Source organism: Camponotus floridanus, unplaced genomic scaffold, assembly GCF_003227725.1.
Source record: "Camponotus floridanus strain SB8 unplaced genomic scaffold, Cflo_v7.5 scaffold26, whole genome shotgun sequence".
In the NCBI taxonomy this organism is placed as follows: Eukaryota; Metazoa; Arthropoda; class Insecta; order Hymenoptera; family Formicidae; genus Camponotus; species Camponotus floridanus.
The window spans coordinates 1,931,978-1,947,668 of NW_020229392.1; the positions used below are offsets into that span (position 1 = coordinate 1,931,978).

Genomic DNA, 15,691 nt, shown 5'->3' on the forward strand with positions numbered 1-15,691 from the left:
TCATACAAAGAAAGTACAAATGTAATATAAGATTATAAGTAAAAGACAAAAAAGTTTCAGAAAAGAAATCTAAAAATTCAAATATGTAAAATGAGATCTAAAATTTAAGATAAATTTGTAAATAAATTAAATTTATGTATAACATTTGTCACTAATTGTTTCATTTCTATTCTCGTTTCATCAGTAATTTCCTCAATTTCATCTAATTCTTCAGACATCAAATCCAAGAGTGTGGAATAAGTAACTGCTAGTTCAAAATTAAGTTTTTTAAAATAATGATATTCTGGTACTGTAGTATATTTTGAAGCTATTGTACTAGTAACACCTTCCAATATTTCTATTTGTTGTTTAATTACATTTATCTGTTTACTTTTACTTCCTTCAAAATACGCATAATATTTGTACGCTTTGGATGTGCAAAGTACTACTTGCACTTGAGGTATAAATTGATTCCTTTTATTAAAATACATATATATTTCATTCAGCCATTTTAACACATTCTGAAAAATTATCTTAACATCATCAAGATTAGATACATATGTATCTGTGATGTGATATCTAATAATGTTTTTTAATCTTTTTTCTAATTCAACAAATGTTAGAGGTTTCATTATTTCTTTCTCTGACTTCGAATGAGATTTCGATTCTATGTTATTTGCCTCACAAGAATTATTACTTTCATGCTGTAGTAATCTTTCTTTTGATGAACGTAAAAGCATAATACCATACATTGCCCAAAGTTGATTGATGAATATATCGACTATACTATACGAATCAATTTTTTCTTGAGATTTTGCAACATCTGGATCTGTTAATATCAATGTATAATATATCATTGTCATATATTCTGCAGCAGCAATATGAATCTTAGCTTCCATAAGGCGATTAGAATATAAAAAGTAAATAGATAAATCAGCTGATGCTTCAGCCCAATATATAAACATGTGATTTTCAGTCGAGTCTTTTATTGTTTTCAGTTGCTCGTTCAATAAATTATGAATATATATTACAAATTTGTGCATATTTGTAGGTTGAAAGCAATACAATTCTTCCATATATGTTAAAGTTAATATATGACATTTAATCAGATTAATTTTAGAGTTTTCTTTGTTAGGTAAAAAGAGATGTACATTAAGAGGATCTGGATAATCATCTTCCTTTGTATAATTTAAATATAGTTCTAATGCTTTATCTAATAATGAATAATTCTGTAATGAACAATTGTCTAACTGTTGTAATTTTTTCCAAATCTCATGTAGGTAAATATGTGCATAGATAGCTGTCAAAATAAATTTATAGTGCTGCTCTTTTCCCTCCAATAATGCCAAGCAATTAATAAGATAATCTTTAGCAACAGTTAAATTACCTTCTTTGAAAAGATATATTCGACCTAAATTAATATGAGCCATTGTAAGAACTAGAATATCATCACATTTGATTTCTGAAGCAATTACAAAATTTTCAAATAAATTATTCATCTTGACTTCCAGCTGATTCATCATTTTCTTAACTTTTTTAGGAATTTTACTTTTTTCATAGAGCAAATTTATTTCTCCCAATATATTTTGAATTTCTTGGTATTTTTCACTAACAATGAAAGCATCGGTATTCTTGCTTGTGCATGTTTCTTTCTTTTTTGTTGTTTCTGCTGAAAATTAAAGTTTAGAAAAATGTTTTTAATAAATAAAAAGTTTTTAGTAAGTAAAAGATAATTCAATGGAATATATTATAGATCGTTTTAAATAGATTCATATCCACATTACCAGATTTGTGTATCTGTTCGATGCGATCTTCCATGATTTTTTTAACAAAGGCCAACATTGCTTACAATTATATATATTACAATTATATGTATTTGATTTAAAAATTCCTCTTATCAACTCGTAAAATCGCGTTGCACAAAATTGTGATATATGTTCAAAATTGATTACGGATAAAGGATCCTCAAATCTGTTACTAACTTCCAATACAAACGTCCAAAATATTCAAAGTACGAAAATAAAAAATACAAAGAAACCTAATGAAAAAAACGGTGCTATATGTTTTGCACTTTTTATTCGTTGCTTCTATTGTTTTCCAACAAGAAAACACAATTAAACACTGTGTCAATAGGTTATTGATTAGAAAATTCCTAACGTTTGGAAGAAATTTCTTTATTTAATATTACTGTTTAATACCTTCTTCTTCTTCTTCTAAGTTTAATGACAAAAGATTATTGTAATTAGATTTATATTTCTTGCCACAGCACATAAAATACATAGACGGAACATTAGTCACTAATAGTGGAGCAATGACAAGGCAACCGATAAAGACCCTTTAATAAGGGATTGACTCCTGGGATTGGCTATCAGCAGATCGCTTTTATTGATTCGCCATTTTTCCTTACTCTCTCATATTTAAATTGTAATTACTTTATTTTGACCGTAAATGATATTAAATAATAAATATTGTAAATTACAATAAGTATTAGAGATTTTAATAATAAATTTTATAGTAATTTCTATAATAAAATAAATATTACAAAAATTCTGAAAATTCCTCTTATCAACTCGTAAAATCGCGTTGCACAAAATTGTGATATATGTTCAAAATTGATTACGGATAAAGGATCTCAAATCTGTTACTAACTTCCAATACAAACGTCCAAAATATTCAAAGTACGAAAATAAGTATTAGAGATTTTATTTCAATTTTATTTTAATTTCAAACGGAACTAGCAAAAAGCGAAAACTCAAATACTTCATGTACAGTATCGTTTTTTATTTATATATGTATAAATTATTTGAATTATTATGATTTACATGAATAATTATGTGAATTTTTTAATACAATTTAATAAATTGATATTTTATTATCCATAAAATATTAGATATATAAATATAAATAAAATTTTTATATTTTAAAATAAGATTGATATACATGTATTTATATGACTTTTTCGGAATATATTTAACCATGCTTTCTTTCTGTACATATATATATATATATATATATATATATATATATATATATATATATATATATACATGCAGATTATCTTAAAATAATAGATTGTTGTTATTGAAATTTGTAAAGTTATGTATTGTGGATATAATTTTTTTTAACAAAAATATCAAGTAGTATTGAAATAAAATTATTTATTTTGTTTAATTATTTATTTAAATTGTTTATTTTGTTATAATTATTTATTTTTTATCCGCAGTTGTGATACGGAAATATTTAGAAATGAATGAATATACATAGATTGTACAATTTGATAAAATTATACAATTAAAATATAAAAATTATACAGTAAATTGTATAAAGCTGTAAAAAAATTTTATTTTTAAATCCGAGTATTTCATTCCTTTCAAATACTTTAATAAACATTTATTTATGCCTTCTATTTATAACATTTATATTGGTTTAAAAATACTTTAATAAACATTTATTTATGCCTTCTATTTATAACATTTATATTGGTTTGTCTCCAAAAGTCATCTATTCTTATATACATTAATTACATGTTAAGTATATAAAATAGAAAAATTGTGCATAATGAATTGTGTTTTTATTATATACATTTATAAAAAAAAAGCCCAATATGTGATATAAGATTACAAATAGAAGACGTACATAAAAGTTTCATAAAAGAAATCTAAACATTCAAATATGTAAAATGAGCTAAGATTTAAGATAAATTTGTAAATAAATTAAATTCCTGTATAACATTTGTCACTAATTGTTTCATTTCCATTCTCATTTCATCAGTAATTTCTTCAATTTCATCTAATTCTTCAGACCTCTTATCCAAAAGCGTGGAATAAGCAATTGCAAGTTCAAAATGAAGTTTTTTAATATAATGATATTCTGGTGATGCATTATATTTTGAAGATGCTCCACTAATAAAATTCTTTAATACTCCTATTTGTTGTTTAATTATTTTTATCTGTCTACTTTTAATTCCTTCAAAATATACGTAATATTTGTATGCTTTGGATATGCCAAACATTGTTTGCACTTCAGATATAAATTGATTTCTTGTACTATAATATACGAATACTTCATCAAACCATCTTAACACATTCCCAAAAATTATCTTAATATCATCAAGATTAGATACATAGGTATCTGTGATGTAATATTTAATAACATTTTTTAAACGTTTTTCTAAGTCAACAAATGTTAGAGGTTTTGTTATTTCTTCTTCTGACTTCGAATGAGATTCTGATTCTATATTATTAGCCTCACAAGATTTATTATTTTCATACTGTAGTAATCTTTCTTTCGATGAATGTAAAAGCATAATACCATACATTGCCCAAAGTTTAGTGATGAATATACGGACTGTACCATATGTATTCATTTTTTCTGGAGATTTTACATTATCTGTTAATATCGATACATAACACATCATTATCATATAATCCGCAGAAGCAAGATGAATTTTAGCTTCCATAAAGCGATTAGACTCTAAAAAGAAAATAGATAAACTAGCTGAGGCATCAGCCCAACATGAAAACATGTGATTTTCAGGCGAGTCTTTTATTGTTTTCAGCTGCTCGTTCAATAAATTATGAACATATATTACAAATTTATGCATATTTGTAGGTTGTAAGAAATACAATTCTATCATACCCTGTAATGTTATCATATGAACATTAATCAGATAAATTTTAGTATTTTCTTTGTAGTGGAAAAAGATATCTGCAAAAGGTTCTGGATAATCATCTTCCTTTGTATAACTTAAATATAGTTCTAGTGCTTTATCTAATAATGAATAACAATTCTCTAACTGTTGTAACTCTTTCCAAATCCCATGTAAAAAGTTAAGTACATAAATAGCAACCACAATAAATTTATAGTGCAGCTCTTTTCCCTTCAATAATTCGATGCATTTCATATAATAATCTTTAGCAGTATTATAATTATCTTCTTTGTAAAAATATATGTAACCCAAATTAATATGAGCCAACACAAGAACTAGAATATCATCACATTTGATTTCTGTTGAAGCAATTAGAAAATTATTAAATAAATTATTCGTCTTGACTTCCAACTGATTAATCATTTTCCTAACAGTTTTGGGAATTGTATCTAGGTCCTCCAGCAAACTATTTATTTCTGCTAATAAAATTAGAACTTCTCGATATCTCTCACTAATATTGAAATCATTGATATTCATGCTTGTATTTGTTTCTTTCTCTTGTGTTGTTTCTGCTAAAAGTCAAAACAGAAAGTAGAAAGTTTTTAATTAGTTAAAGGTAATTCAATGGAATATATAACAGATCGTTTGAATAAACTATTCATGTCCACCTTACCAGATTTGTGTATTTGTTCGATGCGATGATTCATGACACTTTTAATAAATTCCAACATTGCTTACAATTAGATATATTACAATTTTATGTATTTGGTTAAAAAATTCCTCTTATCAAATTGTGAAATCGTGTTGCGCAAAATTGTCACATATGTCCAAAACTGATTATAGATAAAAGATTCCCAAATAATTTATCCGTTATTAACTTTCCATATAAACGTCCAAAATATGCAAAATACAAAAATAAAAAATAAAAAGGAACCTAATGAAAATAAGTAGGGTTATAAGTTTTGCGCTCGTTGCTTCTATTCCTTTCCAACAAGAAAACACAACTAAACACTCTGTGTCAATTGATTATTTATTAGAAAATTCTTAATGTTTGGAAGAAATTTCTTTATTTAATACCACTGTTTAATATCTAAAGGCAGCAAAAGATTATTGTATATGAATTAAGTTTATATTTCTTGCCACAGCACAAAAAATACATAGACGAAACATTAGTCATTAATATTGGAGATTGGAGGAACGTCGGGAGCGTCCCGTTTGACCACAGCCAATTATATCGACCTGTGCCTAGGGTAACCAACAACGATTAACCAATCAGAGAGTCCTATTTTGAATTGGCCAATTGGCGACGTGGTCAATCGGGTGCCACCCGGAACGTCAAGACGAAGGATAGAGGCCGGTATTTCGATTTTATATTTGAGATCGTCTTAAGTTCGAGCTTGAAATGCTACGCAGTCATTTGATTGGTTGAATGAGGTCTTAAGTCAACCTCGGACCAGACTTAAGACAATCTTAAAGAGAATATAAGATCGGACTATGAATATCGGCCAGAGACCCTTCAATACGAGGCTGACTATCAGGAAGTCGCTATCAATCGCCATTTTTCCGTAACTCTCTTTCATATTTAAATTTTAATTAATTTATTTTGACCGTAAATGATATTAAATAATATTGTAAATTACAATAATATAAGTATTAGAAATTGTAACAATAAATTTTATAGTATTTCTATAATAAAATAATTACAAAAATTCTAAAAAATTTTTATTTTAAACGGAAGTAGCAAAAAGCGATAATTCAAATACTTTATGTATTAGTATCGCTTTTATATATATATATATATATATATATATATATATATATAAATTACTTGAAATTATTATATAATGTAATAATTATGTGAACTTTTTATTATAATTTAAATTATGATGTGTGATTAAATTATGATGTGTTAGTGATAAAAGATGAGTAAAATTTTTATATATTAAAATAAGATTAATAAACATGTATTTATATGAATATTTTTCGGAATATATTTGACACTCCTGCTTACTTTATATATATATATATATATATATATATATATATATATGTATATATACGCACACATTTAATCAGAAATATATATATATATACATACGTGCAAATTATCTTAAAATAATCGGTTATTGTTTACCAAATTTTTTTATTTTTCATCAGCAGTTATGGTATATAAATATGTAGAAATGAAGGAATATATAGATAATTATAAAGTATAAAAGTATAAAATAAAAGTATAAAATTATAAAAGTATAAAAATTATAAAAGTTAATTATAAAAGTATAAAAATGATAAAATTATACGAATAAAATATAAAATTATATAATAAATTGTATAAAAATTTTCATTTTGAAGTGAGTATTGATCTGAGTATTTTTTTCTTTAAAAATTCTTTAACAAACATTTTATGCCTTTTATTTATGCCTTTTATTTGTGCCTTTTATTTGTAACATTTATTTTGGTTTGTTTCCAAAAAAATAATCTATTCTTATATACATTAATTACATGTTAAGTATATATAAAATAGAGAAATTGTGCATAATGAACTGTGTTTTTATTATATACATTTGTAACAAAGAAAGCACAATATGTGATATAAGATTACAAATAGAAAATATACAGTTTCAGAACAGAAATCTAAAAATTCAAATATACAAAAAGATCTAAGATTTATTTGTAAGTAAATTAAAATAGTGTATAATAATTGTCATTAATTGTTTCATTTCGTTTCTCATTTCATCAGTAATTTCTTCAATTTCATCTAATTCTTCAGACATTAAACTCAAGAGTGTGGAATAAGCAATTGCAAGTTCAAAATTAAGTTTTTTAAGATAATGATATTCTAATGCATTATATTCTGAAGATAATGTATTAGTAAAACTATCTAACATTTTTATTTGTTGTTCAATTACTTTTATCTGTTTACTTTTACTTCCTTCAAAATATACATAATATTTGTATGCTTTGGACATGCAAAGTATTATTTGCATTTGAGGTATAAATTTATTTATTTCTTTAAAATGCATGTATACTACATTAAGCAATTTTATCACATTCGCAAAAATTATCTTTATATCATCAAGATCAGATACATATGTATCTGTGATGTGATATTTAATAATGGTTTTTAAATCTTTTTCTAAATCAACAAATGTTAGAGGTTTCATTTCTTCCTCTAATTTTAAATGACATTCTGATTCTATATTATTTGCCTCACAAGATTTATTACTTTTATGCTGTAGTAATTTTTCTTTTGATAAACGTAAAAGCATAATACCATATATTGCCCAAAGTTGATTAATGGACATATAGACTAGATGATAGTTATACATTTTCTCTTGAGATTTTGCATCATCTGGATCTGTTATCAACGATATATAATACATCACTGTCACATATTCCGCAGCAGCAATATGAATTTTAGCTTCCATAAGGCGATTAGAATACAAAAAGTAAATAGATAAATCAGCTGAGGTTTCAGCCCAATATAAAAACATATGATTTTCAGTCGAGTCTTTTATTGTTTTCAGCTGCTCATTCAATAAATTATGAATATATATTACAAATTTGTGCATATTTGTAGGTTGAAGGCAATATAATTCTTCCATATATTCCAATGTTAATATATGACTGTTAATCAGATTAATTTTAGAGTTTTTTTTGTTGAATAAAAAGATATCTACATTAAGAGGATCTGGGTAATCATCTTCCTTTGTATAACTTAAATATAGTTCTAATGCTTTATCTAATAATGAATAATTCTGTAATGAACAATTCTCTAACTGTTGTAATTTTTTCCAAATCTCATGTAGGTAGATATGTGCATAGATAGCTGTCAAAATAAATTTATAGTGCAGCTCTTTTCCCTTCAATAACTCTGTGCATTTAATAAGATAACCTTTAGCAACATTTAAATTATCTTCTTTGTAAAGATATATGTAACCCAAATTAATATGAGCCATTGCAAGAACTAGAATATCATCACATTTGATTTCTGTTGAAGCAATTACAAAATTTTCAAATAAATTATTCATCTTGACATCCAGCTGATTGTTCATTTTCTTAACTGTTTTGGGAATTTTACTTTCTTCATACAGCAAAATTACTTCTCTTGATAAATTTAGAACTTCTTCATATCTTTCACTAACAATGAGAAAAGTATCAGCATTCTTGCTTGTGTTTGTTTCTTCCTCTTTTGTTATTTCTGCTAAAAGTCAAAGTTTAGAAAATAATAAGTTTTTAGTAAGTAAAAGATAATGCAATGGAATATGAGACAGATTGTTTGAATAGATTATATCCACAAATCTACATTACCAGATTTGTGTATCTGTTCGATGCGATGTTCCATGATTTTTTCAATAAAGGTCAACATTGCTTACAATTATATGTATTTGATTAAAAAGTTCCTCTTATTAACTTGTAAAATTGTGTTGCGCAAAATTGTTACATATGTCCAAAACTGATTATGGATAAAAGATTCCCAAATAATTTATCCGTTACTAACTTTCAATATAAATGTCTAAAATATTCAAAATACAAAATTAAAAAATAAAAAGGAACCTAATGAAAATAAATAGGGCTATAAGTTTTGCGCTCTTTATTGGTTGTTTCTATTCCTTTCCAATAAGATAACATAATTAAACACTGCCAATTGATTATTCATTAGAAAATTCCTAATGTTTAAAAAGAAATTTATTTAGTACCACTATTTAATATCTAACGACAGCAAAAGGTTATTGTAATTGGATTCTTGCCACAGCACATAAAATACATAGACGGAACATCAGTCATTAATATTGGAGCAATGACAAGGCGAAGGATAGAGACCCTTTAATAAGGGACTGACTATCAGGAAATCGCTTTTAATCGGTTCGCCATTTTTCCTTAACTCTCGCTCATATTCAAATTTTAATTACTTTATTTTAAACGTAAATGATATTAAATAATAAATATTATAAATTACAATAATAAATATTATTGATTGTAATAATAAATTTTATAGTATTTCTATAATAAAATAAATATTACAAAAATTCTGAAAAACTTTAATTTCAAACGAAACTAGCAAAAAGCGAAAGCTCAAATACTTCATGTATAGTATCGTATTTATTTACATATATATAAATTACTTGAATCATTATGATTTACATGAATAATTACGTGAATTTTTTAATACAATTTAATAAATTATGATATTTTATTATCCATAATATATTAAATATATAAATATAAATAAAATTTTTATATTTTAAAATAAGATTGATATACATGTATTTATATGACTTTTTCGGAATATATTTAACGCTCGTTTTTTCTTTATATATATATATATATATATATATATATATATATATATGTACATGCAAATTATCTTAAAATAATCGATTGTTGTTTAACAAATTTGTGAAATCATAATGTGAGTATAATTTTCTTTTAACAAAAATGTTGAATAGTATTGAAATAAAATTATTTATTTTTATACTTTTTATCAGCAGTTGTGGTGCGTAAATATTTAGAAATATTTAGAAATATTTAGAAATGAAGAAATATATAGATACATATATAGAATGTATAAAAATGATAAAATTATACGAATAAAATATAAAATTATATAATAAATTTGTATAAAAATTTCCATTTTTAAGTCTAAGAGTATTTCTTTTCGTTTAAAATACTTTAATAAACACCTTTTATTTATACCTTTTATTTGTAACATTTATTTTGGTTTATCTCCAAAAAAAATCGTCTATTCTTATATATATTAATTACATGTAAAGTAATATATAAAATAGAAAAATTTTGCATAATGAATTGTGTTTTTCTTTATTATATTTATAATGAAGAAAGCACAATACAGGTGATATAAGATTACAAATAGAAGATATATATAAAAGTTTCAGAAAAGAAATCTAAAAATTCAAATATATAATAAAAGCTAAGATTTATTTGTAAGTAAATTAAAATTCTCTATAATAATTGTCACTAACTGTTGAATTTCCATTCTCATTTCGTCAGTAATATCCTCAATTTCATCTAATTTTTCAGACGTCATATCCAAAAGTGTGGAATAAGTAATTGCTAGTTCAAAATTAAGTTTTTTAAGATAATGATATTCTAATGATGTATTATATTCTGAAATTAATATATTAATAAAACTCTCTAACATTTCTGCTTGTTGTTCAATTACTTTTATCTGTTTAATTTTACTTTCTTCAAAATATACATAATATTTGTATGCTTTGGACATGCAAAGTATTATTTGCACTTGAGGTATAAATTGATTTATTCCTTTAAAATGCATGTATATTACATTAAGCCATTTTATCACATTCGTCAAAATTATATTTATATCATCAAGATCAGATACATATGCATCTGTGATGTGATATTTAATAATAGTTTTTAAATCTTTTTCTAAGTCAACAAATGTTAGAGGTTTCATTATTTCTTCCTTTAACTTTAAATGACATTCCGATTCTATATTATTTGGCTCACAAGATTTATTACTTTCATGCTGTAGTAATCTTTCTTTTGATGAACGTAAAAGCATAATACCATACATTGCCCAAAGTTGATTGATGAACATATAGATTAGATCATAGTTATAAATTTTCTCTTCAGATTTTGCATCATCCGGATCTGTTATTAATGATATATAATACATGATTATCATATAATCCGCAGCAGCAAGATGAATTTTAGCTTCCATAAAGCGATTAGAATATAAAAAGAAAATAGATAAATCAGCTGAGGCTTCAGCCCAATATAAAAACAAGTGATTTTCAGTCGAGTCTTTTATTGTTTTCAGCTGTTCGTTCAATAAATTATGAATATATATTACAAATTTGTACATATTTGTAGGTTGAAGGCAATACAATTCTTCCATATATCGTAATGTTAATAAATGACTGTTAATCAGATTAATTTTAGAGTTTTTTTTATTGGGTAAAAAGATATTTACGTTAAGAGGATCTGGGTAATCATCTTCTTTTGTATAACTTAAATATAGTTCTAATGCTTTATCTAATAATGAATAACAATTATCTAACTGTTGTAATTTTGCCCAAATCTCATGTAGGTAGATATGTGCATAGATAGCTATCAAAATAAATTTATAGTGCAGTTCTTTTCCCTTCAATAATTCTGTGCATTTAATAAGATAATCTTTAGCAACATTTAAATTATCTTCTATGTAAAGATATATGTAACCCAAATTAATATGAGCCATCGCAAGAACTAGAATATCATCACATTTGATTTCTGTTGAAATAAAATTTTGAAATAAATTATTCATCTTGACATCCAGCTGATTGATCTTTTTCTTAACTCTTTTGGAAATTTTATTTTGTTTATACAGAAGAATTATTTCTTTCGATAAATTTAGAACTTCTTCATATCTTTCACTAACAATAAAAGCATCAGCATTCTTGTTTGTGTTTGTTTCTTCCTCTTTTGTTGTTTCTGCTGAAAGTCAAAATTTAGAAAGTAAAATGTTTTTAGTAAGTAAAAGATAATTCAATGGAATATGTGACAGATTGTTTGAATAGATTATATTCACAAATCCACATTACCAGATTTGCATATCTGTTCAATGCGATGTTCCATGATTTTTTCAATAAAGGTCAACATTGCTTACAATTATATGTATTTGATTAAAAAATTCCTTTTATCAACTCGTGAAATCGTGTTGCACAAAATTGTTACATATGTCCAAAATTGATTACGGATAAAAGATCCTCAAATAACTTATCTGTTACTAACTTCCAACACAAACGTTCAAAATAATCAAAATACAAAAATAAAAAATACAAAAATAAACCTAATGAAAAAAGTAGGGCTATAAGTTTTGCGCTCTTTATTCGTTGCTTCTATTCCTTTCCAACAAGAAAACACAACTAAACACTCTGTGTCAATTGATTATTCATTAGAAAATTCTTAATTTGGAAGAAATTTCTTTATTTAATACCACTGTTTAATATCTAATGACAGCAAAAAGTTATTGTAATTGGATTAGGTTTATATTTCTTGCCACATAGCACATAAAATACATAGATGGAACATTAATATTGAAGCTATGACAAAGCGAAGGATAAAGACCCTTTAATAAGGGACTGACTATCATGAAACAGGAAATCGCTTTTAATCGACCCATTTTTCTTTAACTCTCGCTCATATTCAAATTTTAATTACTTTATTTTGACCGTAAATGATATTAAATAATAAATATTATAAATTACAACAATAAATATTATTGATTGTAATAATAAATTTTATAGTATTTCTATAATAAAATAAATATTACAAAAGTTCTGAAAAATTTTAATTTCAAACTAAATTAGCAAAAAGCGAAAACTCAAATACTTCATGTATAGTATCGTTTTTATTTAGATATGTATAAATTACTTGAATTATTATAATTTATGTGAATAATTACGTGAATTTTTTATTATAATTTAATAAATTATGATATTTCATAGATATCATATAGAAAGTTTTTATATTTTAAAATGAGAATGATATACATGCATTTATATGACTTTTTCGCAATATATTTAATGCTCATGCTTTCATTCTATATATATGTATATGCAGATTATCTTAGAATAATCGATTGTTTAACAAATTTGTAAAGTTATGTTGTGGATATAATTTCCTTTTAACTTCATCGAGTAGTATTGAAATAAAATTTATTTTTTTATTTTTCATCAGCAGTTATGGTACACAAATATTTAGAAATGAAGGAATATATGGATACATAGATTGTATAAAAATGATAAAATTATACGAATAAAATATAAACTTATAATTAATTGTATAAAAATTTTCATTTTGAAGTCTGAGTATTTCTTTTCTTTAAAAATACTTTAATAAACATCTTTTATTTATGCCTTTTATTTGTAACGTTTATTTTGGTTTGTTTCCAAAAAAAGTCATCTATTCTTATATGCATTAATTACGTGTTAAATATATGAATATAAAATAGAAAAATTTTACAAAATGAATTGTGTTTTTTTAATATATTTATATGAAAAAGCACAATACATGTAATATAAGTTTACAAGTAGAAGACATAAAAGTTTCAGAAAAGAAATCTAAACATTCAAATATGTAAAATGAGCTAAGATTTAAGATAAATTTGTAAATAAATTAAATTCGTGTATAACATTTGTCACTAACTGTTTCATTTTCATTCTCATTTCATCAGTAATTTCTTCAATTTCATGTAATTCTTCAAACATTATATTCAAGAGTGTGGAATAAGTAATTGCTAGTTCAAAATTAAGTTTTTTAAGATAATGATATTCTGGTAATGCATTATATTCTGAAGATAATGTATTAATATATTTCTTTAACATTTTTGTTTGTACTTCAATTACTTTTATCTGTTTACTTTTACTTCCTACAAAATATACATAATATTTATATGCTTTGGACATGCAAAGTATTATTTGCACTTGAGGTATAAATTGATTTGTTTCTTTAAAATGCATGAATACTTCATCAAGCCATTTTAATACATTCCCAAAAATTATCTTTATATCATCAAGATCAGATACATATATATCTGTGATGTGATATTTAATAATGCGTTTTAAATCTTTTTCTAAGTCAACAAACGTTAGAGGTTTCATTATTTCTTTCTCTAACTTTAAATGACATTCTGATTCTGTATTATTTACCTCACAAGATTTATTACTTTTATGCTGTAGTAATCTTTCTTTTGATGAACGTAAAAGCATAATACCATACATTGCCCAAAGTTGATTGATGAACATATAGACTAGATGATAGTTATACATTTTCTCTTCAGATTTTGCATCCAGATCTGTTATTAATGATATACGATACATCACTGTCATATATTCCGCAGCAGCAATATGAATTTTAGCTTCCATAAAGCGATTAGAATACAAAAAGTAAATAGATAATTCAGCTGAGGCTTCAGCCCAACATAAAAATATGTGATTTTCAGTCGAGTCTTTTATTGTTTTCAGTTGCTTGTTCAATAAATTATGAACATATATTACAAATTTGTGCATATTTGTAGGTTGAAGGCAATACAATTTTTTCATATAGTCTAATGTTAATATATGACTATTAATCAGATTAATTTTAGAGTTTCCTTTGTTCGGTAAAAAGATATCTATGTTAAAAGGATCTGGATAATCTTCTTCCTTTGTATAACTTAAATATAGTTCTAATGCTTTATCTAATAATGAATAACAATTCTCTAACTGTTGTAATTTTTCCCAAATCTCATATAAGTAGATACGTGCATAGATAGCTGTCAAAATAAATTTATAGTGCAGCTCTTTTCCATTCAATAACTCTGTGCATTTAATAAGATAATCTTTAGCAACATTTAAATTATCTTCTTTGTAAAGATATATGCGACCTAAATTAATATGAGCCATCGCAAGAACTAGAATATCATCACATTTGATTTCTGTTGAACCAATTGCAAAATTATTAAATAAATTATTCATCTTAATTTTCAGCCGATACATCATTTTCTTAACTCTTTTGGAAAGTTTACTTTTTTCATACAGCAAATTTATTTCTTTCGATAAATTTAGAACTTCTTCATATCTTTCACTAACAATAAAAGCATCAGCATTCTTGTTTGTGTTTGTTTCTTCCTCTTTTGTTGTTTCTGCTAAAAGTCAAAATTTAGAAAGTAAAAGATAATTCAATGAAATATGTGTCAGATTGTTTGAATAGATTATATCCATAAATCTACATTACCAGATTTGCGTATCTGTTCGATGAGATGTTCCAAGATTTTTTTAAGAAAGGTCAACATTGCTTACAATTATATATGTTACAATTATATATATTTGATTAAAAAATTCCTCTTATCAACTTGCAAAATCGTGTTGCACAAAATTGTCATATATGTCCAAAATTGATTACGGATAAAGGATCCTTAAATAACTTATCTGTTACTAAGTTTCAATACAAACGTCCAAAATGTTCAAAATATAAAAAAAATACAAAGAAACCTAATGAAAAAAGTGGGGCTAGCTAAAAGCTTAGCGCTCTTTAGTCATTGTTTTTATTGCTTTC

The 15,691-nt window shown here is 24.6% G+C and overlaps 4 protein-coding genes across 7 annotated transcripts; all 4 read right to left on the bottom strand.

The window, feature by feature from the left end:
* LOC112638195 lies at positions 1–2,412 on the bottom strand. 3 transcript variants are annotated; one of them, XM_025409382.1, is made up of 3 exons: positions 1,764–2,412; positions 1,367–1,648; positions 7–808 (listed from the first exon to the last, which is right to left on the bottom strand). In XM_025409382.1, the coding sequence occupies exons 1-3, from the start codon at positions 1,819–1,821 to the stop codon at positions 105–107; spliced, it is 1,044 nt and encodes a 347-aa protein (XP_025265167.1). In that variant the 5' UTR covers positions 1,822–2,412; the 3' UTR covers positions 7–104. The 3 variants fall into 3 exon arrangements, with proteins under 3 accessions (XP_025265166.1, XP_025265165.1, XP_025265167.1); XM_025409381.1 differs by having other exon boundaries at positions 1–1,645; XM_025409380.1 differs by having other exon boundaries at positions 4–1,648.
* A 1,140-nt stretch (positions 2,413–3,552) lies between these two features.
* On the bottom strand, positions 3,553–5,774 carry LOC105252792 (protein KBP homolog). The gene is made up of 2 exons (XM_011260367.3): positions 5,301–5,774; positions 3,553–5,199 (listed from the first exon to the last, which is right to left on the bottom strand). Exons 1-2 carry the CDS (start codon positions 5,356–5,358, stop codon positions 3,671–3,673), a joined length of 1,587 nt encoding a protein of 528 aa, XP_011258669.2. The 5' UTR covers positions 5,359–5,774; the 3' UTR covers positions 3,553–3,670.
* Positions 5,775–7,253: 1,479 nt separating this feature from the next.
* On the bottom strand, positions 7,254–9,377 carry LOC105252793. Of its 2 annotated transcripts, XM_025409379.1 has the most exons (3): positions 9,328–9,377; positions 8,939–9,143; positions 7,254–8,831 (listed from the first exon to the last, which is right to left on the bottom strand). In XM_025409379.1, the coding sequence occupies exons 2-3, from the start codon at positions 8,994–8,996 to the stop codon at positions 7,288–7,290; spliced, it is 1,602 nt and encodes a 533-aa protein (XP_025265164.1). In that variant the 5' UTR covers positions 8,997–9,143; positions 9,328–9,377; the 3' UTR covers positions 7,254–7,287. The 2 variants fall into 2 exon arrangements, with proteins under 2 accessions (XP_025265164.1, XP_019883569.2); XM_020028010.2 differs by having other exon boundaries at positions 7,254–8,828; positions 8,939–9,376.
* Positions 9,378–14,211: 4,834 nt separating this feature from the next.
* Positions 14,212–15,440, bottom strand: LOC112638190 (the record flags this gene model as incomplete). Its single annotated transcript, XM_025409345.1, has 2 exons — positions 15,371–15,440; positions 14,212–15,281 (listed from the first exon to the last, which is right to left on the bottom strand). Coding segments are annotated over exons 1-2 (1,128 nt in total), but the record flags the coding sequence as incomplete, so codon positions are not given.
* Positions 15,441–15,691: the final 251 nt, after the last annotated feature.